The sequence below is a fragment of the Papaver somniferum genome, chromosome 6 (assembly GCF_003573695.1).
Source record: "Papaver somniferum cultivar HN1 chromosome 6, ASM357369v1, whole genome shotgun sequence".
Classification (NCBI taxonomy): domain Eukaryota; kingdom Viridiplantae; phylum Streptophyta; class Magnoliopsida; order Ranunculales; family Papaveraceae; genus Papaver; species Papaver somniferum.
In genome coordinates this window covers 98,706,361-98,728,670 of record NC_039363.1, presented here as the reverse complement: position 1 = coordinate 98,728,670, position 22,310 = coordinate 98,706,361, and the positions used below count along the sequence as shown (strand labels likewise).

The 22,310-nt window shown below is 40.4% G+C and overlaps 2 protein-coding genes across 3 annotated transcripts; both read right to left on the bottom strand.

Moving 5' to 3' along the window:
- Positions 1-569: 569 nt before the first annotated feature.
- On the bottom strand, positions 570-6,175 carry LOC113288549. 2 transcript variants are annotated; one of them, XM_026537627.1, is made up of 3 exons: positions 5,663-6,175; positions 4,452-4,869; positions 570-1,570 (listed from the first exon to the last, which is right to left on the bottom strand). In XM_026537627.1, exons 2-3 carry the CDS (start codon positions 4,821-4,823, stop codon positions 719-721), a joined length of 1,224 nt encoding a protein of 407 aa, XP_026393412.1. In that variant the 5' UTR covers positions 4,824-4,869; positions 5,663-6,175; the 3' UTR covers positions 570-718. The 2 variants fall into 2 exon arrangements, with proteins under 2 accessions (XP_026393412.1, XP_026393411.1); XM_026537626.1 differs by having other exon boundaries at positions 4,452-5,021; positions 5,663-6,174.
- Positions 6,176-6,527: 352 nt separating this feature from the next.
- On the bottom strand, positions 6,528-9,140 carry LOC113285949. The gene is made up of 9 exons (XM_026534684.1): positions 8,758-9,140; positions 8,491-8,684; positions 8,137-8,412; positions 7,996-8,054; positions 7,870-7,906; positions 7,714-7,785; positions 7,445-7,595; positions 7,193-7,363; positions 6,528-7,099 (listed from the first exon to the last, which is right to left on the bottom strand). Exons 1-9 carry the CDS (start codon positions 8,962-8,964, stop codon positions 6,713-6,715), a joined length of 1,554 nt encoding a protein of 517 aa, XP_026390469.1. The 5' UTR covers positions 8,965-9,140; the 3' UTR covers positions 6,528-6,712.
- Between the last annotated feature and the right edge of the window lie 13,170 nt (positions 9,141-22,310).

Below are 22,310 nucleotides of genomic sequence, written 5' to 3'. Positions count from 1 at the left end.
AACTTGTTTGTTTGCAGCTGATTCGAAGTCTGAATCTGAGTCAACTCCTGACTCGGACTGAGTCAGCAGTCAGACCGTTTGTTTTCCATTTTGAGTCAGATCTGACTCGACCTCTGACTCAGACATAACCCCTGACTCGGACTCATTTGAGTCAGGTAACAAAATATCCCTGACTCATGGGACCAAACCACTGACTCACTTATTTCCGAGTCAGATGAGTCAGATCTGACTCAAAACAAACATATCGACTCAGATCCAGATGAGTCAGGTGATTTCACTCAGATCCAGATGATTCAGATCCAGACGACTCAGATGAGTCAGGAGTAAACAAACATGGTGTAACAACATTTAAAACTAAAAAAAGTAGTGTGCATTACACAGCATAAAGGATGTCAACCGCATGTTTTATTAGAGATCAATCTTGTGAGTTGTGCAGTCTGCACAACACCATGAGAGAATGACCGTGAGTTTTGACTACTAGTTATGCAGCATGCTGTGAACTCTTTGACCAACAAGATCCCTATGCACCATAACTATTAAGTTCGGGTTTAGCAGACAGACGCTGAGCATGCTTGAAAGAATATGCTTATTGATTACAGTGGCATAAGAACACCATCTTAACAATCATATTATCACAATTCACTATTAGTGAAGTTATTAATCAAATGGTAAGAATTCTATTGATACAGAAGAAACCAATCAAAATGGTTCCGAGATATTACTGCGCAGCCCACCAACGATCAGGAAGGCGCCATCGCTTATGCCAGTATATTGACACTCTATCCCATAATGGGAAACCAAAATTATACTCGAGAGGTTCGTCGACAGCTCCCCCAACAATCAAGGGTAGCCATATATACCTTGAATTACTTAGGTTAGCTGGGTTCCATCGGTCAGCCATAAATAAATATGAACCTGGAAAGCCTACCAATGGAACTACATATGTGCTCTGAGCAAAGAATGTTGTTTGTCTGGAGATCTTGTTCCCTCCTAAACAGGGGTTTCCCATAGTTTCCCATGGCCCCATCATGGAATCAGCTGCATGTGCAAGTGCTTCATTTGGTGCCCATCCTGTGCAACCTGATGTAATCATGTAATAAGTTCCTTGATATTTGAACAATGCAGGCGCTTCCCTGTGTTGCCCTATAAGAATCCTTCTCATTACCCGAGTTACGTCCAAATAATCATCTGTGAGTGGTCCGATGTGAAGTTCGCTGTTATCTTCAGAGGAGTAAATTATGTAGGCAATGCCTGTGTCGTCTTTGAAGATTGTCATATCTCTGCTTTCAAAGCCGTGAGGTCGTTTACTGTAGAGGTATTCAAATGGGCCTGTTGGGTAGTCGCTAACTGCAATACCAGTGGAGGCTTTGGTGTAATTAGCATCGTCAACATGCATCCACATTACATACTTTCTTGTGTAGTCATTGTATATCACCTTGGGTCTCTCGAGCACGTTGAGTATGTGGAGATCATGGTTTGGATCTGTTACTTCTCCGGCCAGCACAATTCCCTCGTTCTTCCACGTCCACAAGTCCTTGGAAGAGTAACAACCGACTCCAACTATGTCAACCTGAAAAGACAGAAAACCTATTACAATGCAAGTACACAAGATTTGGAGCTACTCTAGAGATGAATGCGCCATAAACTGATTCTAACCAGTAACCAATGCACTTATCAAATTCAGGTAGCTCAACAATTCCTGTTGTTTATTAACTCAGTGGTACTAACCCTGTTAATGATCTTCAAACTAATCAAAGCGGTGAAAGAATCCAAGTATAACACTAACATTTCAAGATGTAGTTATATAGGAGAAAATAACATGTCTACTTTCCAAGTTCCAGGATACGGAATCAGATTGGGCATTCCACGGCATGTAATAAATTACACAAGGTGAACACATTGTACAAATAAATGTCCGGAAAGACATTCACAAAAAACATTTGTGATATTTATCTGGAAAGCCTATTATCTATTCTTTGGATTTCTTCCAGAAGCGAACGCAAATATTTATTGCACTAGGAACCAAGAGGCAGTTTTTTTAAGTTACTAACCAATATTGAACTTTTGAATCCCCTGTGCCAAGAAATCACCTTTACAGAAATACTAACAGGTTATTACTTATTCATGTGCTGACAAATTTCCAAGAGTTGTCAGGGAACCTTCTTAGCCACATGATAATAAAGTAATTTCTGTCAAGAAGATGATCTTCTTTGCAGCCAGAGAGTACTCAGGGGTAGAAACATATTGCACATGATACTAGCTATTGAGATGCAGCCAGAGGAGAGTAGTCAAGAGAGTAACATATTGCACATGATAATAGCTATTGAGATGCAGCCAGAGGAGAGTAGTCAAGAGAGAAACATATTGCACATGATAATAGCTATTGAGATGCAGACAGAGGAGAGTAGTCAAGAGGCAGAAAAGAGGAGAGTAGTCAAGAGAGAAACATATTGCACATGATAATAGCTATTGAGATGCAGACAGAGGAGAGTAGTCAAGAGGCAGAAATAGCTCTTGAGATGAAGCCAGAGGAAACTAGTCAGAGGCAGTAACATATTGCACATGATAGCTCTTGAGATTCAAGATCATGATCTTGTTAGTTATCATTTCATGGACCTAACACTCCATGTAAATGTAAATTAAAAGTAAATAAACATTGTTGGAAATTCATGGACCTGACTCTCCTTGAAAACCAGCTTGCAAAAGAAGAATTATCCAAGGTCTATTAACAGCAGAAGTCCAGCTCATCCAGGCGATGTGGGACTATTCTAACACCCCTCTTAATGACTAGTCCAATGAAGACAGAGAGGCACGGAAGCCACGACACACGATCAAAACCAACTTTGCACCCCACTCAATTCCGTCTTGTCATGGTTTCAGTATCACCCATCTTGTGTCGTAGTTTTCGTGTCACTCAGTCAACATTCCCCTAGTCGTTGAGAGGGTGCTAGAGTAGTCTCGCATAGCCTGAACAATCTAGGGTCTACTGTTAATAAACCTTGGACAATCCTTCCCTTGCAAACCGGTTTTCAAGAAGGGCTAGGATCATGAGTTTCTAACTAATCTAATACAATACTACCTAAGTGGGCCTACCATCCATATCTGGAATGACGGACGACACAGGTTGGAAAAGGTAAAAACACTATTTTCCTCTCGCCTACCATCCATATCTGGAATGACGGACGATACAGGTTGGGAAAGGCCAAAACACTATTTTCTTCTTGCACCTATAATTTGCAGACTATCCCTCTTTACCCTTCTTCTCAACCATAGATTTTTGTAAGAAATTGTGATAAAAGCTTCCAGCACAAATTTCAGTTAACATTGCAGCTGAGAAAAAAGCTTCCAGCACAAATTCCAGTTAACATTTTCCGTCAATTTGCAAAAAGTTTTAAAACAGGAAACTGTTGGAACTCCTTTGATGTGTAGTGAAATGCAGTGCTAGGTGGAAAGATCAAACATTCCATCGCCATCAAAAGAGCTACCTACATTACTGACAAATTACTGTTCTAACCAACCTAAACATCCTAAGCTTGTGTGTCGAATAAATGACTAAGGAATTCGACTTCCACTCTCCACTTCATGTTATCAGAAGACAGGTTTTGTACATGCCTCATCATTCACAAACTTATCTGAATACCCTTTTTAGGCTACAGAGATGCCCAAATCCTAAAAGCTCGTCTTACTACAGCAATTCAATTTTCCAGAATTCAAAACCATGCTCCTTTGAGGGAACCATTTTTCTGCAGGACCAGTTCTTCTTGATGCCATATAATTAACTACATACCCCCCAAAACTTGCCCCCAAGTCTTTCCCCCATGATGTGGCATCATCTCACTTCCCCCTTGAGCAAACAGGGGGGTCCATCATTGAAATGGCCACTAACGTGATGACACGTCGTGGGGAAGGATTTGGGGGCAAGATTTTTGGGGGTATAAAGCATTTTTCGGACCAAATGTATACCTGTCCTATGAGGCCCTACAACCTATTCAGTTTCCATTTTAAGCATTGAAGCTGTTAAGGGTTGTTTTCTCCACAACTAGTAAGAAAACAAACTATTGGTAACCAAATAGAAAAGCTGTGATTTTACACCCATTCCGGTTCCTTGTCCCACTCGTCTAGCATCAGCAACCCAAATCTTGTGTTTCTATTCAGTTCAATCTATATTTTAGAGATAAACTCTCTTGTGGAAATGACTTGATAGATGAAGTGCAAGACAGTTAGAAGATCAAGAGTAGAATTTCACTCTTTTACTTTTGATCTAGAGTAGAATTTCATTCTTCTCTATAACCATCAAAAGTAAATCTAAAGTAAATTTGATCAAGTTCATCTACGCAGAAACTTAGATATTTCAGTTACTGGAAACATGAGTAGGTGTGCACGACGTTATAGCAGTAAGATTAGCATGACATGTAACATCTGTAACACCGTGAGTTCAGTTGTCAACTTACCCGTGCAGGCGCTTGATCATGAGCATGGTAGGTGGGACCATCTTTATTTTCTCCGTACCAATAATATGTTCTTGTTTTCTCAACGTACAAAATCCCTCCACCATGAGCTTGAATAGGATTTCCATCGGTGTCCAACCATATCCTCCCAGGATAGAAATAAAGGCTATTGTTCCCTGTTCCAATCCTTGGGTCTATTACAGATTTTTGATCCGGAAAAAATAAGTGTCGTATTTGTGAATTCTCATCAAGGAATTCCTCAATCAATGTTGTGTGTCGCTTTGGCCTCCGCTTTTCAGCACGTGGATTCCGTTTGCTCCTTGCTGAAGGCATCGGAAAAAGTTCCTCCTCTATCTCTTCAAGTTCGTGAATCATCGGGAATCGACTGAAATGGACCTTGCCGTCTTCTCCCACCTCATCCCTGTGATGAACAAGGGAGTAAAGATGGAGAATTAGAACGCATCCCACAAGACTCCACACTATTGCATGTAATGACCATTTGTTATGTTTCCTTTGTTTGTTCCTCGCCCTCATTTTTGTTCCCCTTATCTCCTCAATTTTAAAAAATGCAACCTATCGAGATCCAACCCGATAAAAATCAAAGTTAAGTTACATTTCCATTGACCAATACTTCCAAGATTTTCACAAGAACTATAAACATGGACTATATAAAGAACACGAAAGGGCGAAAATCAACTGTATATTTCAGGTAAAATTCCCAAAATGCTTATAGAATTGTAGAACTAAACTACACCCAAGAGTGAATTTCACCTATTCCTTTATAAATTTGTTGCTTTAGTGAACCATCCTCAACATAAAAATACTGTAATATATTCCCTCACTCTGTCTTTCTCTCTTTTCTTTATAATGGAATTATTCTCCTTGTCAACCACCCAATGATTTAAAAAAAGGAACATGATGCAATCAAAAACTAAAGGAAATTCTTCCTCATAAATTTTTCTTGGTCGACATAGAAGGTAACCAAACAAAAAAGGGCACCTAATTAGGGATTTATCACACAAAAGAAAGAAAATACAACTACTACACCATTAACAGCAAGGAGAAGCCAATATCAGAACCACGGAAAAAAAAAAAAAAAAAACAGAAAATTAAATACAAGTGCTAATCAAATTCTAATTACAGAAATTTCACCAATATATCATTATAAACACAAGTAAATGACTAAAAAAATTGGAAGGAGTTGAGCAACTTGCCTGATAAGATCTTGCTCTTGAGCCAATCAAAGTTTCCAGACATGAGTAGTATCAGCACTGATGATAATGCTGGTGTTTGCAACATTTATTGACCTCAGAATCAACAAGTCCAACCCAATCAACTTCCAGTCCCCGGAAATTATTAATCTCACTCACTACCACTACTACCCCTTTCTTCTCAACTCTCATTTCTGTCTATCGATAATTTCTTCTTCCTAAATTATTATTAACTACAAAAGTGAAGAGAAATGAGTAGCAGTAGTTGTTGGTTGTTAGTAGTACTAATTTCAGTTAGATCTTACTTAAAACCAAAGATTTCTCTCCACCAAATCAAAATCTTTACAACACCAAAATTGTCCTTTCTCTTACCAAAAGTGCAGTTTTAGGTTAAACTTTGATGCACTTGACTCACTATTTGTACCACTCTTTTGTGGTAGAATCTATCTAATCTAGGACTGTACTGCTTCACACTTTTTGTATTGAAGAAGAAGACAACAACACTAAAAGCACAAAGTCTTAATTGAGATTAGTTGGTGTAAAATGATAATAATACCCATGTTTTTGTCCTGTTAATCAAAGACTTTAATGATGAGGTTAGTGTGGATTAATCTTAACCGTACATGTGGGGAGAGTTTAGATGATTTTGATTAAAGAGTCTGAGATGATTCACGTGAGTGAGTCGAGTCTCTAGGGCCAAAAACGTGTTACTGTCGGTTCCAGCAAACCACCTGCTTCATGTCAGTAAAATACAGCCAGTCTTGGGGTTGCCGAAATCCGACCAACATTTCAGACTGCAATGTAACGGATAATACTACAAAGGTTTGCTTTTTTGTAATTTTTGTTTTTGTTTTTGTAAGCCGTACAGTTAAAAAAAAAATTACCCGTACTGCAGTTTCAGCATTTTCAACATTTTTACCACTCAGATTCTCTATTTTACATATCAAGCTGTACAAATCATGGAATTACTCCAACTCCTTTTGTATTTGTATAAACCCTCCTGCTATATACAATCTGACAATCTGTATGTACATTTTCTTCAAGTATTTCTAGCTACCGACGGACTGTGGTTGTTCTAGGTACCAAGGAGCACCGAGAGAAACTCCTTCCTCTGTCTTGAAACATTTTTACTACCCATACTAACAACAAAACCACCATAATGGTCGAAACAGATAGAGTTGATACCCACAACAGTTTGACAGACATCTTAAGGGATCTGCACTGGTGTAATACTACGTCCGAGAAAGTGTCTTTCACGAATGTGCATTCTGTTAAGTTGCGTAAATCGGGGAAAACGTTTATTAGTCCTTGCACAGTTTGTGTATATGCCCATGCCATATCATATAATGCCTCGGTGATGAATTTTGTAGGATTGCCCTTACAAGACGCTGGTCCTGTTTTTGAGCTATTGTTTTGATGGCAAGTGAATTTTGCCAGGACCTGCAACAACAAATTAAAAACAAACTATTGAGTAACCTTGAAACAAAGTGTTATTTAGGAAAAACTGGAGATGTTTGGTGATTGATTTCTTACATTTGGTATGTCCCCGATAGGAATGGCGTTCGCTGAACAACTACTTGGATCGTAGAAGAAGTTTGGTGCACCTGAAAACGGGTTGCATACTTTCAGAACTTCTCCAGGTAATTCACTTTCATTGCCGCTTAATCCTAAAACTTGACTCATGCCTTGCACTTTTGTGTTCAGCTGAAACCAACAAGCAAATTGTCAGAAGTTCTGCAAATGGAAAGTTTCCTTCTTTTAAGAGATGTGGGTTTTGTGTACCACCTTGCTAATGAATTTATGGATTGTAGAACCGATTTCTACCATGATGTGATCCGCGTAGGCCTGAGATACGCAAGGTAATACGGAATTTAAACTGTTGTTATTCGGGTTTTGTTCAAATTCCTTGAAAGCTGAACAAGTATCCTCCACGAAACTGCATATTGGAGAAAAGCCAGAATCATATCAGTTTGCAAAACTCGAAGACATATAAAGCTATGGCAATGCGTAGCACATAGAGAATTGACAGCTAATAATGAAAATGAAGTACCTACGTATGAAGGAAGAAATGAAATCCAGTCAGAACCCAACAAAAGACCGTTAGAATCCAACAAAGAACAAGAATCCTGAAAATACAGAGAAGAAATAATATAAATTACAAAATTTTCATTCACATTAGAAATTTGATTACTACTACTACTTGTACTTACATGATGAGACCAGGGCGCCAATGCAGCAATAAGAGAACTGCAACCATAAAACAGAAGATACCCGTTTAGTACGATTTGTTTCTCGGAACTGGATGGTAAAATTGCATGATATATATATGCGCTCACCTAATGCAAAAACAACAAGTGCCATGTTGATACTTATGACCCCGGTTGTTGCTCCCTGCCTGCAATGAAAGCTTTGAATAGTAAATAACAAGGATTCTGGGATGGACAATACAAGACAAGTGGTTACAAAAAGTCTCATACAAGATTTGAGTTGCAAGATGAATTTTGTGCCGATTCTTGACAACTATACGTTGAATGTTTTGTGACTCTCTCTGAAGCTTTCCTGATGTCCAATTCAATCGAGAAAATGCTGATTCATTATACGGACGTAAAAGGCGTTGCATTTCATTCATAGCTCTCGACACCTTTCTAATTGACCGATGCGCATCCCCGGCTGCTCCAAGTATTGATTCTTCCATCTTCTTTGTTCTTCCAAAGAAATTCTTGTTTGCAGCCAGAGTAAAACCAGACCCAATTCTATAAAAACACAAAAAACTCACTCAAAATTTTCTTACACTAGAGTTACACCAGTCATATGTGTTTCAAAAATCTTACATGGCAAGACATGTGAAGAGTAAGACCAGGAAAAATGGTATGATGTAATAATAATTTGAATGATCCGCAATATTTGAAGAAGATCTGCTTCTCATGCAACAATTCTTCAAAATCAAGAAAACACCAATTCCCAGTCCCCCGAGAGCCCAAATTCCAGCCATTGCATATCCATGAACTCCTGTAAATGCAACAGACTGCAATAACAAAAAAAAAAAAAAATGAAAGTTTGATCAAAATGAAGTAGAAAAAGAAGGTTATAAAACTTACAGCCCAGTAATCTCTGTTTGTAATGTTGTAACCTCCATTATAATGTTTAAAACCATGGAGAGGATTTGGTCTATCGTAAACCGTTCTCATCACCACCTCATTGCCATTAACAGGAGGGGAAGAAGAATCCAACACTGGAGTAGATTCATTTTGTGAAAAAATTGATGAGAAAAGAATTATAATGCAAAACAGATTTATTTTAGACATTGTGAAATGTTTAGAGCTAATTAAGAATCATAATGTAGCTATTGCCATTTGATAAAGATGATTAATTAGAGAAAAGGGAAATTCAGAGTATAACTTTTTAGACTTATTCATTAAGCTAAGCATAGCTTTTTCCTTGGCCTCTGGTTTTGCCTTTGTAACTTTATTGGAGTTGAAAGAAACAAGGCAAGAATTAAGAAGGAGGCTTGAAACTTTTTCTTAATATGTTTATGGTGTTTTTTTGAGTATTGACCATGTCAGCTGTCAAGTCCCATGTGATTTTAGGTTCTAATTTAGGCAACTCTGTTTTTTTTTAGCCTTTTATGTGCATTTTTGATGCCTTTGTGGGATTGTAAGAAGGTTCATTACTGATCGTACAGCTTTCCAACAAGGGGAAGATTTCAGATTATCCTTGACCAGACGTAGTAGTAGTTGTTCAGACTCCATTTGTTGTAGTCTGGGTCATGTCATGTGTGGGCGAGAATCTAATCACTGTGAGCCATAATTGTGATGTATAAAGCCAAAACATACTCGTCTCTCTCGTTAAATATATATATATATATGATTCAAAAATTATTAAATAGTCCATTTGTATGTAGTATAATCTGGGATTCGCTCTTCCGTTTTACTGTTACCACAAAACCAGAATAAAAAAAGAAAATATAGGTGTGAAGTAAAAGGAGAGGTCGGCCCTCCTTTTATAGGTGTGATACTTGGGAGTTTGAATAAGGAAAAGACTTCCTATTTGAGTCAAGTAAGGAAAAGAGACAACCGGGCCCGCGAAGACCAATCACCATGCCAAGACCGTCTGCGCCATTGCCTTGGCCCCACCACGCCAAGCCGTCCGCCATGCTTGCCTCACCGAGACCGCGCCAGCCTTGGCCCCACATGCCAAGCCGTTTGCGCATGCTTTGCCTCACCAAACTGCGCCATTGCCTTGACCCCACCATGCCAAGCCGTCCGCGCCATGACTTGCCGCACCAACACCGACAACTCGCCAAGCCAGCGTCATGATGTTCCCTAACCCAATCAAGGTGATGCATAGCCAGACTAAGTCGACGATCTTCATCTCACCACTTCACGGTCTACACCACGAATAGAATCTACGCAAGGCCGCCAAACAAGAGGATCATGGACTCTTCTTACCTCTCGAAAAAGGTTAGTCGGACCTTCCTGACCATCTTTCCACGACTTGTCGTTTCGATTGTTTTCCTTGCCCGTCACCATCTTATGCTTACCTCACAACAATGCTCCTGTTCCGAGCTAAGCAGGGGACTTAATGTTGATGGTGGTTTTTAGCTTAGGGTTAAAATCGTAAAACCGTACAACTGACATGACGTCACTATGACCATTAGCACATTTATTGAATCGATCAGCATGCATACGTAAGAATTACCAGGGTACCTTTTTTTTTTATGTGCCATGTTCCACGTCAGAACCCTTAACATTGATCGACATAATCTATGCCAAACCCTAATTCTCATGTTACCGCGCCAAGGCATGCCAACCATGCCAGCCGCACCACTTTGCCAATGGCAAACCATGCCAGCCTCATCTCCGCGCCAAGGCATGCCAACCATGTCAGCCGCACCACTGTGCCAATGGCAAACCATGACAGCCACATCTCCGCTCCAAGACATGCCAGCCGCACCACTGTGCCAATGGCAAACCATGCCAGCCACATCTCCGCGCCAAGGCATGCCAACCATGCCATCCGCACCACTGTGCCAATGGCAAACCATGCCAGCCACGTCTACCGCGCCAAGGAATGCCACCCATGCTAGCTGCACCATGCGCCAATGCACGCCAAACCCTTGGCCCACCATGCCGAGCCAACCGCGCCTTGCCTTGGCCCCAACCATGCTAGCCGCACCATGCGCCAATAGCATGGCCCCACCATGCCAAGCCAGACACGCCTTGCCTTGGCCCCAACCATGCTATCCGCACCCTGCACCAATGGCATGCCAAACCCTTGGCCCCACCATGCCAAGCCAACCGCGCCTTGCCTTGGCCCCAACCATGCTAGCCGCACCATGCGCCAATGGCATGCCAAACCCTTGGCCCCACCATGCCAATCCGTCCGTACCAAACCCTTGGCCCAACAATGCCAAGCCATCCGCGCCATTGTCCTTGGCCCCACCATGCCGACTTTCCCTATGCGGCTGCCAAAACGAAGGCGTGCGACGATCAACGACCACCCTTCCATCCTAGATGCAAATCCTAGCCGTCCCAGGTCGCCAAACAAAGCATGGTAAACTTTGGCCCAAAACCCTAGTTTTGGCTACGCCAAACCGCACCAAGGTATGCCATGCCACATGTGCCAATGGCATGCCAACCACCTTGTCGCAATCATCCATCAATTAGATGATATGAGCGACAACGTGCTGGACCGGAAATGCTGCAACTCATTGCGGATGCCTACGTACCCTTACCTACTCTAAAGGGATCAAGCACAAACTGTAGTTCATCACCGAAGGGACAGAAGCTTAAGCCAACTTGTTCGCATGGTCGTGGCCAAGCAATAATGGTAATGGCCTAGTCCGTATAGGTCGTTCCGTCAAAATGCATCCAAGTGATGAATACTTGGTTTGTGGCATGGCATAGTGATGCCCATGCTTAATACACTCCATTGGGAAGGTTATGCAACTATAAATGAGACTTAGGCATCATTTATACTCTTCCGGCTAAACTATGAAGCTTACTTGGTGCATGGTCCGCATATGCACCTTCAACCAACTACCCCTCCCTTTATATGTTAATTTGACATTTTTACAACTTTGATTGGGGGAGCAAAAATCCTTCATAAACTTCCCAGGACGTGATGGCTGCACCTCGCCATTCTGGCCAATTGCGATGTACGGTCGTAATGGATGTACATTCAGTTCAGGCTCATAGGCCAAATCCAATGCCTGGTCATCTTGGTTGTCTGCTGCCAACCCGATGTCCAGCCATGTTGGCTGTCCGCTGCCAACCCGATATGAAGGCATGTTGGTTGTCCGCTGCCAACCCGACGTGCATCCATGTTGGCTGAACATTTTCAACGCATTGGCCAAGGGCCAATGTTCCTTTTCCTATGCAACAAAAGATTTGGATGAAGCTTCATCTCAGGCCATGGCGCATCCTTTAGCATGCCCCATGCTAAAAAATACGGGGTGTTACATTATCACACCCTTTAATGAATTTCGTCCTCGAAATTCAAAATCAAAGCTATTGTGGACAATCTCTTCGGTTTGGATTTCATGAGCAAAAGTCCCATACCAGATGCTCAGAAATCACGGGTTTCTTCAAGTTATCGTGAACAACAATTTAGACCTTCTGAGCAACCGTCCCATACCTCCTGCCCAAGAATCCAAAAGTGCCCACAACAACACCAAGAATCACAATTGGCCAGTGCCAAGAGGATATCTCGACCAGGTATCCTAGATGGCATCAAATACTACCACCCAGGAATCCCTAAGGTTCACAAGTTGAAAGGTCTCATCGAAATGACAATATTTTAGCACAATACTGTGTGGAACAGTTTCCAGTTCATCCAGGTTGCCACTCGTAAGTGGGATGTTAGCCGGGCCTCACAACGCACACCCTTGGCCAGTGCCAACGTGTGGGGATGATCAGTCCCATTGTCTACCCACCGTCCTAGACGGTCTTCCGGATATCCTCTCGTAAGTGGGGTGCCACTTAGGCCAGGAAAACTCACAGTACTTAAACAAGCTCAACTCGATTCGCAAAGTAACTGGCATATCAGTTACAAACACCTTTCCGCGTAAAAGTTGGCCTACTCTCCACCTTTAAGTTTCCATCAAGGAAAATACTTGTGGACAAGTCCACTCCGCACAGTCCCTAGGGTTTTCTCGGAACTTGCTCTGATATCAACTGTGACGGACCGGAAAAATTATGCCTTTGGCGCGTTTCCCCGCAGGCCGTAACTTCCCTGATGCGTCATGATGAAGATGCGATCTGGGTCTTAAGGCTAGGAAAATGCACGTTCATTCTCCCTTGCAAGCATGCTCGTGGAGCATGACGCAACTAACTTAGCTTCCACACCTTTCCAACTTACCCTTGTTCTGCGAAGGGTTCATAGCCATAGAGGCTACGGCCGATGCATCTTGCATGCATTACTGGATTCCGAGTGCTGTCCAGGCATAAAGCATGCTTGTACTTGCACATAGGACATTGACGGCCTAATTCCATCTCCCTTAGGCTTATGCAAGCTCTGCTAACTTGCATATCGATCTAGCTTACTCTCTAGGTTATGCCAAATGCGTCATTGGTACATGCCTAAGTGAAACAGCTTGATTGGAAGTATGAGCATCCAAAGAATGGAATGAAAATAGCCTCATAAAGTATGGCCACAATCATATTTTGCGTCGAGCTACCGAGACAGATGATATGAGGGGCCAATATGTCGCAATCATCCCTCAATTAGATGATATGAGCGACAACTTGCTGGACCGGCAATGTTGCAACTCATTGCGGATGCCTACGTACCCTTCCCTACTCTAAAGGGATCAAGCACAAACCGTAGTTCATCATCGAAGGGACAGAATCTTAAGCCAACTTGTTCGCGTGGCCGTGGCCAAGCAATAATGGTAATGGCCTAGTCCGTATAGGCCTTTCCGTCAAAATGCAGCCAAGTGATGAATACTTGGTTTGCGGCATGGCATAGGAATGTGCATGCTTAATACGCTCCATTGGGAAGATTATGCAACTATAAAACTTAGGCATCATTTATACTCTTCCGGCTAAGCTATGAAGCTTACTTGGTGCATGGTCCGCATATGCACCTTCAACCAACTACCCCTCCATATATATATGTTAATTTGATATTTTTACAACTTTGATTGGGGGAGAAAAATCCTTCATCAACTTCCCAGGCCGTGATGGCTGCACCTCACCATTCTGGCCAACTGCGATGTACGGCCGTAATGGCTGTACATTCAGTTCAGGCTCATAGGCCAAATCCAATGCCTGGCCATTTTGGCTGTCTGCTGCCAACCCGATGTCCAGCCCTGACGGCTGTTCACTGTCTGATGTCCATCCATGTTGGTTGTCCGCTGTCAACCCGATGTGCAGGCATGTTGGTTTTCCGCTGCCAACCCGACGTGCATCCATGTTGGCTAAACATTGTCAATGCATTGGCCAAGGGCCAATGTTCCTTTTCCTACGCAACAGAAGATTTGGATGAAGATTTATCTCAGGCTATGGTGCATCCTTTAGCATGCGCCATGCTAAAAAATACGGGGTGTTACAGCATGCCAACCACCTTGCCGCGCCATACCATGTCGGCCTTCCCTATATGGCTACCAAAACGAAAGCCTGCAACAATCAACGACCACTTTTTCATCTAAGGTGCAGATCTTAGCCGTCCAAAGTTACCAGCTAACACATGTCAACCTTTGGCCCTAGTTTGGTCGCGCCTAAACTAGGCCATATTAAATCCATGCGGATCATTCTTTCATGCCACTGGCTACCAAACGAAGGGTTGCAATAATCAACGACTACCTTTCCTCTTAAGATGCAAAATCTTGACCGTCGAAGGTCACCACCGAGTCGGCAAGTCTCCCAAGCTCAACTTTCCAAACAACAACAACGTGCTACATGTTTTCCATGAAAACACTCGAGACATCAACGCATGTCAGAAACTGGGGGATGCTCATTAGGTATTGGTTTGGCGGTTTACAGCGTGCGTCGTACACTACGCCCGTTATAAGAAAGTGTCATAAGGATGAGGCGGTTAGTAAATACATGGAGTAATGGTGAAACTCTTTATTTTATGAAACATCAATTCCAGGCATTACCAGTTACCACCTCCTCCCATTTACTCACCCGTTTTCCGTTTTGTATAAATAGGCATTACCTATTTCCACCAAACAACAAGTTTTGGTCAGGAGCATACAACACTCAGAAATCACCTGTGAGCTTTCCCATCTGTTAGCCGACGCTTTCTGATACAAGTCAAAACAACTACTCTTCCAGAATCAACTATTCTGGTCTCAACACTCTCTTCGCTTCCCTCCCCAAAACCAACCCTTCTCCTTCACTTTGTGACCGAAGCAAGTCTGGAGCGGCCATTTCTTGGTTTAGGACGGATTTGTACAGATTGATCTCTCAAATCTAAAGTACTCCCTTGCAGTACATTGTTTAGGGTTTAGACTCGTTTCTCACCCACAACACACGAAATTACTGAAATCAGCAGAAACTGTTTTCACCCTCAAACAACAAGCTCAGAAGATTATGAAGAATACACCTACCTGTGGTGATGAGGCCTTGGTCTTATAGAATGCGGCGGTAAGAGATTTATTTATTTTTTCTGCCTTTTAAAATGTTATGAAATATTGTAAAATGAATAGTCATTTATTTATTTATGCTTTTGATTGCAAAAAGGTTAAGTCAGGTGCTAAATTGATGAAGAAATTGATGGCAAAAATTCGGACTGGAGACCCCATGGACACTCGAGAACAAACTGACTTGTACAACCAAATGGATCTTGTTTTTTCACCCAACAATAATGATCCAATGCCGGTGAAAAGGAGTCGCCAAGAAGGGGAAGGTTCGAGTCGAATGGTTCAACAACAAAGCAGCGAAGAGGACACTCATAGTGACGAAGGAAATTCTAAAGCTCCTAAATGCAAGAGTAAAAAAGTTTCTCGTAATGGTCGTCGTAAATGAGTGGTTGCAATAATTAGTACTTTGTTTTCTTATGTTTGGAAGACTTTTAAATTGTGGCTTTGGTAATTTATTTTCTTATGTTTGGAAGACTTTTAAATTGTGGCTTTGGTAGTTTATTTTCTTATGTTTGGAAGACTTAAAACAATTAGTTATGGTATGCTTATGTTCTTGATGTCAGACTCATGTTTTCCATTACATTTTTCAGATTCAATAAGGTAGTCCGATTTGATGGCTATATTTCAGGTATAACCGAACTCTGAGTTCGGTTTGATCGCAATATTTCAGGTATAACCGAACTGTGAGTTCGGTTTGATCGCAATATTTCAGATATAACCGAACTGTGAGTTCAGTTTGATCGCAATATTTGAGGTGTAACCGAACTCAACGCTCAAAAAAACTCAGAAGTTCCAGTGTTGGGTTTGGTTACCTGGTAAAAATTGGCAGGTTACCGAACTTATTTGTTCGGTTTCCTGCAAAAAAATGGTATGTTACCGAACTATGGGGTTAAAAAATTTATCCTAGCCAATGTTTTGTTCGGTTACCTGCAGAAATTTACCAGGTAACAGAACCTAACACTGGAACTTCTGATTTTTTTGAGTGTTGAGTTCGGTTATACCTCAAATTTTGAATCTAACTGAACTTATGTCATGTAATAGTTTGAAGATGTCATGTAATTTCATTTCTTAACCGAACTTATATAAGATGCATTTCAAAAAACACAAAAATATGACCAAATAACCCAAAAATAAGACCAAATTCCAAAAAACACAATCTTTCATTCTTACGTTAATGTTCAAAGCATACTTAATCTAATTAATGGTACATTTAATCATCCCCAAGGGAGATTGAACCTTCATATATAACTTTGTCCGATTCCTTCAAAGCTTTCCACATCTCCATGTTATGTTCATACATAATGCACCAACCCAACATTGTATCGGGGTTAAATCCATGCCAATAAGAGAAGCCGCATATCGGAGGCAATGGACAATTGTCTTCTAAACAGAGGCCTATAAAATGGTTGTTCTCAATCACCACTCTCCTATGTCTAAGTTGCTCGACACATATGGTTGTTTTCGGAGTGTATGTGAAGCTAACACCTTTTGAGAAATAGTGAACCACGCAATTGAATGTTTCGGCGATTAAGTGCCCACATATCGGCAATGCCCATCCAATGATCCCTTGTGATTGGATTGCCCCTTGGAGACGAATTTGATACCTAAGAAACTGCATATTGAGACTATCATCCCCATCGGACAACATTCTCTTGTAAAATTACGGTTTCTCCCTTAGCTTCATCAACAACCTTTGACGGACATAAGTGACTTGATTATCATCATATAGCTTTGCACCTTGAGTGAAAGGCCCTAGTTGTTGTACGACAACGTGGAAACCGCAATTACCATCTAGAGGGATGTCATCGGTGGATATGACGTAATCTCTAATATAAGGAGGTAACTCTTCCAAGTACCTTTTATCAATTGGAGCCTTTAGCTTCACGTCCCGTTGAATTGGTTGGCTCGGTTCCGACGGAGTAGGTTGAGAGTGTAACATCGGTCCTTTTTTCTTCATATCCCGCTCACTTGTCTCGCCTTTTTCAACAATATTCCTAGCCCTTTTCTTAGAATCTTCTTGGTAATTTGCCGCGGTATACTCATGCCAGCAAGGATCTCTATTAAAAGGGGTCATTTCACTTTTCCTCTTAACCAACACCTTTGCATATTCTCTAACTTGTTTTTTTTGTTTCTTTGTTTTTTGGCTTACCTTTTCCCTTGCCTTTATTCGGTTCTTGCACATTCTCCGAATTGTGTGGATAAACGATTGGCCGCATGTCATCCCAAAATATTTGCCTTTCGAGTTTGTTCTTGTTCCGGTACATCTCGATAACGATTCTTCCCATTTCATTGTCACCAAACTCTTCTCCGATATCTCCCTTTGGAGGAGGGACAAAACTTAATTGTTGTCAATGTGGATCTATATCGCTTAAAGGGATTATGCCTTGTTGAAAACACACACCTCGTCCATCTTGGTTCCCCATATGTCGATCAAATTCACCTCAACCATTAAAATCTTAATGCAAGCATGTGAAACATTATAGTGTAGTCCCTTGAAAAACCGAAGGTCCTCCATTTTCTTGATGTTACCACCTTTGTCTACAATCTTTTTGTACTTCATGATGCGGCTTTTTTGAAACTTCTCTTTAATTCTCTCAATCTCGCGGTTGAAGTAACTCTCCATTGCGTTAAACAAAACCACAAAATTATAGACACATCCAGAGAGATTTTTCTTCAACCGGTGGTGAGCCGATTCTACCAAACTTGTAGCTTGGTTCCCAAAGTGTTTATGGTGGTTGGTAAAGCATAAACGAAACGCTCTTTGTTCGGTTCCAACCATTGCTCCACCACATACGTTACAATATCCTCGGGATATTTGGGGCTAGACCAATGTTCGGTAAATTCTACAAGATTTAGATAATACTCTTGTTCGGTGAGAGACCAAGTCAATGCCTCCCATTCCTCGGAGAAGGCAACCCATTTAGCATGATTTATGGTGTATTGTTTATCTTATACCTCTTTTGCATCCGCTTGTTTATCTTCTGGTAGCTTACTAATCTCTTCTTATCCTATCCTCTTCGGTGGACAAAGTCGAGGCTTGCACCTATTCATCACATTGCATCATATATGAAATGTACAAAGCATATTATGTGCCAATGGGAAGACTCTCTATATTGCGTTCATTAATGCTACCTCATTGTCCGTCACGATAACCCCTGGGATATCATCATCTCGGTAGATCGCCTTCACTTGTTGTAGCGCCCAAGTGTAACTTGGTTCTTGCTCGTCCTTTAGAAAACAAAAAGCAACGATAAACGGTGAATTCGTCGACGTACAACCAACAATGTTCAACAATGGCATCTCGTGTTTGTTTGTCTTGTAAGTGCAATCCATTATAAGAACTTCATGGAAGGATTGATCCAATTGAACACTCTTCGGATGAGCAATGAAGAGATGAGTTATTTCTTCTTCCGAACTTACCTTCTTTTGAACCGCGTAGCCTTTCTCTTGAGCCAAAAAAAAAAAAAAAATTGTTGCATCACTTGTCTATCCTTCCATTCATTCCTTTTAATTGTCTCAATTGCATTGAAAATGGTGGACAAATATGATACATCATCCGGGTTATCTTCCTTTAATAAGCGAAGCATAACGGAAGGTGGAATACTCATTTTCCTATACTTAGCAATTTTTTCCATTTCTTGAGGAGTGAGCCTTGCGGCCATTGTATGTCCTTCAAGATCATCCGGACGAGGGTGGTTATGACGACCTACCACCTTATCCATATCCTAGAAACCATTTCTTCGTTATTTTGCTCTTGCTAAATACTAGCTTGAATGGGCATTTAATTTTCTTTGAGCATGTTGTTTTTTTCCTCGTCGTCTTTCCTTTATACTCATAACCCTTCCTCTTGTGACTAACAACGGGATCTCCACTTCTCTCACAAACCATTTCAAAACGAGTTTGGCTTTCTTTTCCATTCAAAACTAAGACGCACTTGACTCTCTTAGCATGTTCTCTAGCTCAATTCTTCGCATCAATAGGTAAGTCAAATACCAACTCATTAGCATAGTGATGAGATGTATCTTCGAACAACATATCAACCGGAGAAGGTTGATCATCCATTGGTATATGTTGGCATTCCATTTACAAGAAATGTAATAACATCAATTGGAATTACATTAGAGTTCGGTTACTTGTTTTATCGCAATAACCGAACTTAAAGTTCGGTTCATAAAGCAAATTTAACATGTAACCGAACAAATAACAAATAAAAAGTTCGGTTACTTCCTATTTTATCTAGGTAACCGAACCCAACACTGGAACTTCTGAGTTTTTTTTTTTTGTTTGTTAAGTTCGGTTGTTAGTTATTGGTTAATTGGTTGCAAATCAACCGAACTTTGTACACTAAGTTATATCTAATTTTTACGTAAAGTTTGTTTTGTTAATTTGTTAAGAACCAACCGAACATAACACTGGAATCCTAGAAACTTTCATTAATGTAGAGTTCGGTAACCTGCGTGTTTGGAGAAAGCAACCGAACAACACTTTCAGATGAGTTCGGTTACTTGCATGTTTAGCCAAAGTAATCGAACTACACTTCCAGATGAGTTCGGTTACCTGTTCTTCACATAAGGTAACCGAACAAGCCCAAATCCACTTGAAAAATTTACATTTTTAGGAAATGTTTGACCAATTCAACATACATTATCTGAGTTTGAGCATACCTGGACACCCAAATACTCTTCCTCCGGTTGTGGTTGATAAAATCCATCATATTCATCTTGAGATTGAGTTTGGGGAAGAATAGGATCACCATCTAAGAAATAACTCATATCCGGATCATTGTGAAGATTAACAAATACTCTAGGAGAGGATGGAGATGAAGAATCAGATGAGTTTTCATCACTTGAATACCCAAACTTAGTGAATTGGATTTTTTTTTATTTTCCATGTTTTTCTCCTTCATCTTCTCTAACTTTACTCTCTCAATAATTCTACTCCTCTAATAAAAGAACCCATCTTTTAATTTGATATCACTAATTATTTTTAACTAAATCATTTCACTAATCATAACCTAAAATTAATTATGAGGGTGGTTTAGGTATTAATATAAATATCAGATATGGGGTGTCCTAGATTTATTTCTAATGTATTTATCCAAAATAAAATCATGATCCCAAAAAAACTGTGGTGCCCAAAAAATCATTCTAAAATAATAGGATTATATTTTGCTCGGATGTTTGTATAGAAGTTAACGGTTAACCTGTCACATAAATCCGTGCGCTTACAACTTGGCATTCCACTTTAAGAAAACCAATTACTTGATCAAAAATTAGTTAGACCATTTGTTCCTTCATTCTCAGGCGGCCACCCGTCGTCCAAACAAGCAACCATCTAACAATAATAAAGTTGGTGGTAATGCCATGACAGTGAACGAAGATAATAAAGTCCGAATGAATTTCTTTAAGAATACTGAAAATTCTAAAAATGATAAATAAGGGAAAAGTAACATACCAATTGAAAAACAAATATAAATATAATTGTTCATGTCTTACATAAAATAAAAAGAAATTGTGGCTGCTGGGATTCGAGCCCAGGTCTCCACGGCCAACGTGGTATTTTTACCACTAAACTACAGCAACGTCGAAAGCTCAGTTTCCGTTACAGCTCTATCGAACACGCAAGAGATTCTCTATAAGGGTTGTACATATAGTTTGATATGCCAATGGCAATTCTTCCGGAATGAAAGAAATCCCGTTGATTCTGAACTTCTGAATTGTATTTTCTTTCCAATTGTAAATATGATGAGAATAATCTTTTTTTTTAACTTTTAAATAAGAATATACACTAAATTTCCTAAATATTACTTTATACCTGGGCTTAAAATCAGAATGATATAAGAGAAACTTCAATGGTCCATATCTAATCTGATTGTTTACTTAAGAGAAACTGTAATTGGAATTTTATTTTTGTAATCTTTTATTTTTGGATACTTTTGAACTTCAATTTTGGACATTGGACTTTATTTATTTTTAAAACCCTAAGTAAGGGTTAGTTTAGATATAAACTGCAACTGGAAAGGACGACAGTTATGATACTATTTCGAACCTTCGGGTTCGTACACTGAAAACAGGAGGAGTCGGTGGTCCGAGTCGACTTCAACGACTGATCCCCCATATGGAACGGGAGGTAAGTATTTCTATACACCCTCGAATCCCCTGTCAGCGGGTTTAATTGACGTTTTCTTTTGCATATACGTTAAGGACCTGAATACAGTTTAATTTTTAGTAAAGGGAAAGGTCTGGTCAATACATGATAAGGACTCGGATTTCATCATCGATTCCTTCTGGTCCGCTTTAGGAACACATAACCTACGCGAACCTAATCCTTAAATTTTGAATAAAACGAGACCGGTAGGGTAACGAGCTTATTAGGAAAGTCTTTCAAAAGACATATTGGTTGCTCTATTAAACCAAACTCGAAGTTCATGATAATTACTGTAAGTTGAGTGTGCCGCCTTGTAACCCAAGGAAATGTTTTGCCGGTGTGGCGGGGTATTCAATCTTATTTGAGATTATTATGTCTCTATATAACTTACTTTAATTTAGATTGATTCTAGAGAGGTTTGCTGAAATTGTAACGAATTGTCTTTCGGGAGAATGTAAGCTGGCCTAAAACAATCTAATAAGGGAGTCATCATGCTTTTTGTTTGCTAAATTCAATAGGCTTGTTTTCGTTGAGTCATCCTTGTTTGTTCTCTTGTGTTAATTTAGTTGCAGTTAGGATGTCGAACTGGTTTTACAATAGCCAATATAATGAATATCCAACTAAGCAACATGGAAATTGTTCATTTTACGACCAAAGTGTGAACAGTGGTTGGTAACGTTAAACTTTTGAAGGTTATATGGTCCATACCATGGTGAGCCCAATTACTATCCACACGCCCACCGGTCGTACGAGCAAAATCCTTATACTTCCTCTTTACTAGAGTCGACATGTAAGTTACTTGAGTCGACACGTAGTTCAACTGAGATGAATAACTTATCTATGGAGGAAAGAACTGCAACCATGAGCGAACCTTGTTTTCTAGATACAATCAGGAAGTCATATGAGTCGACTCAGAAG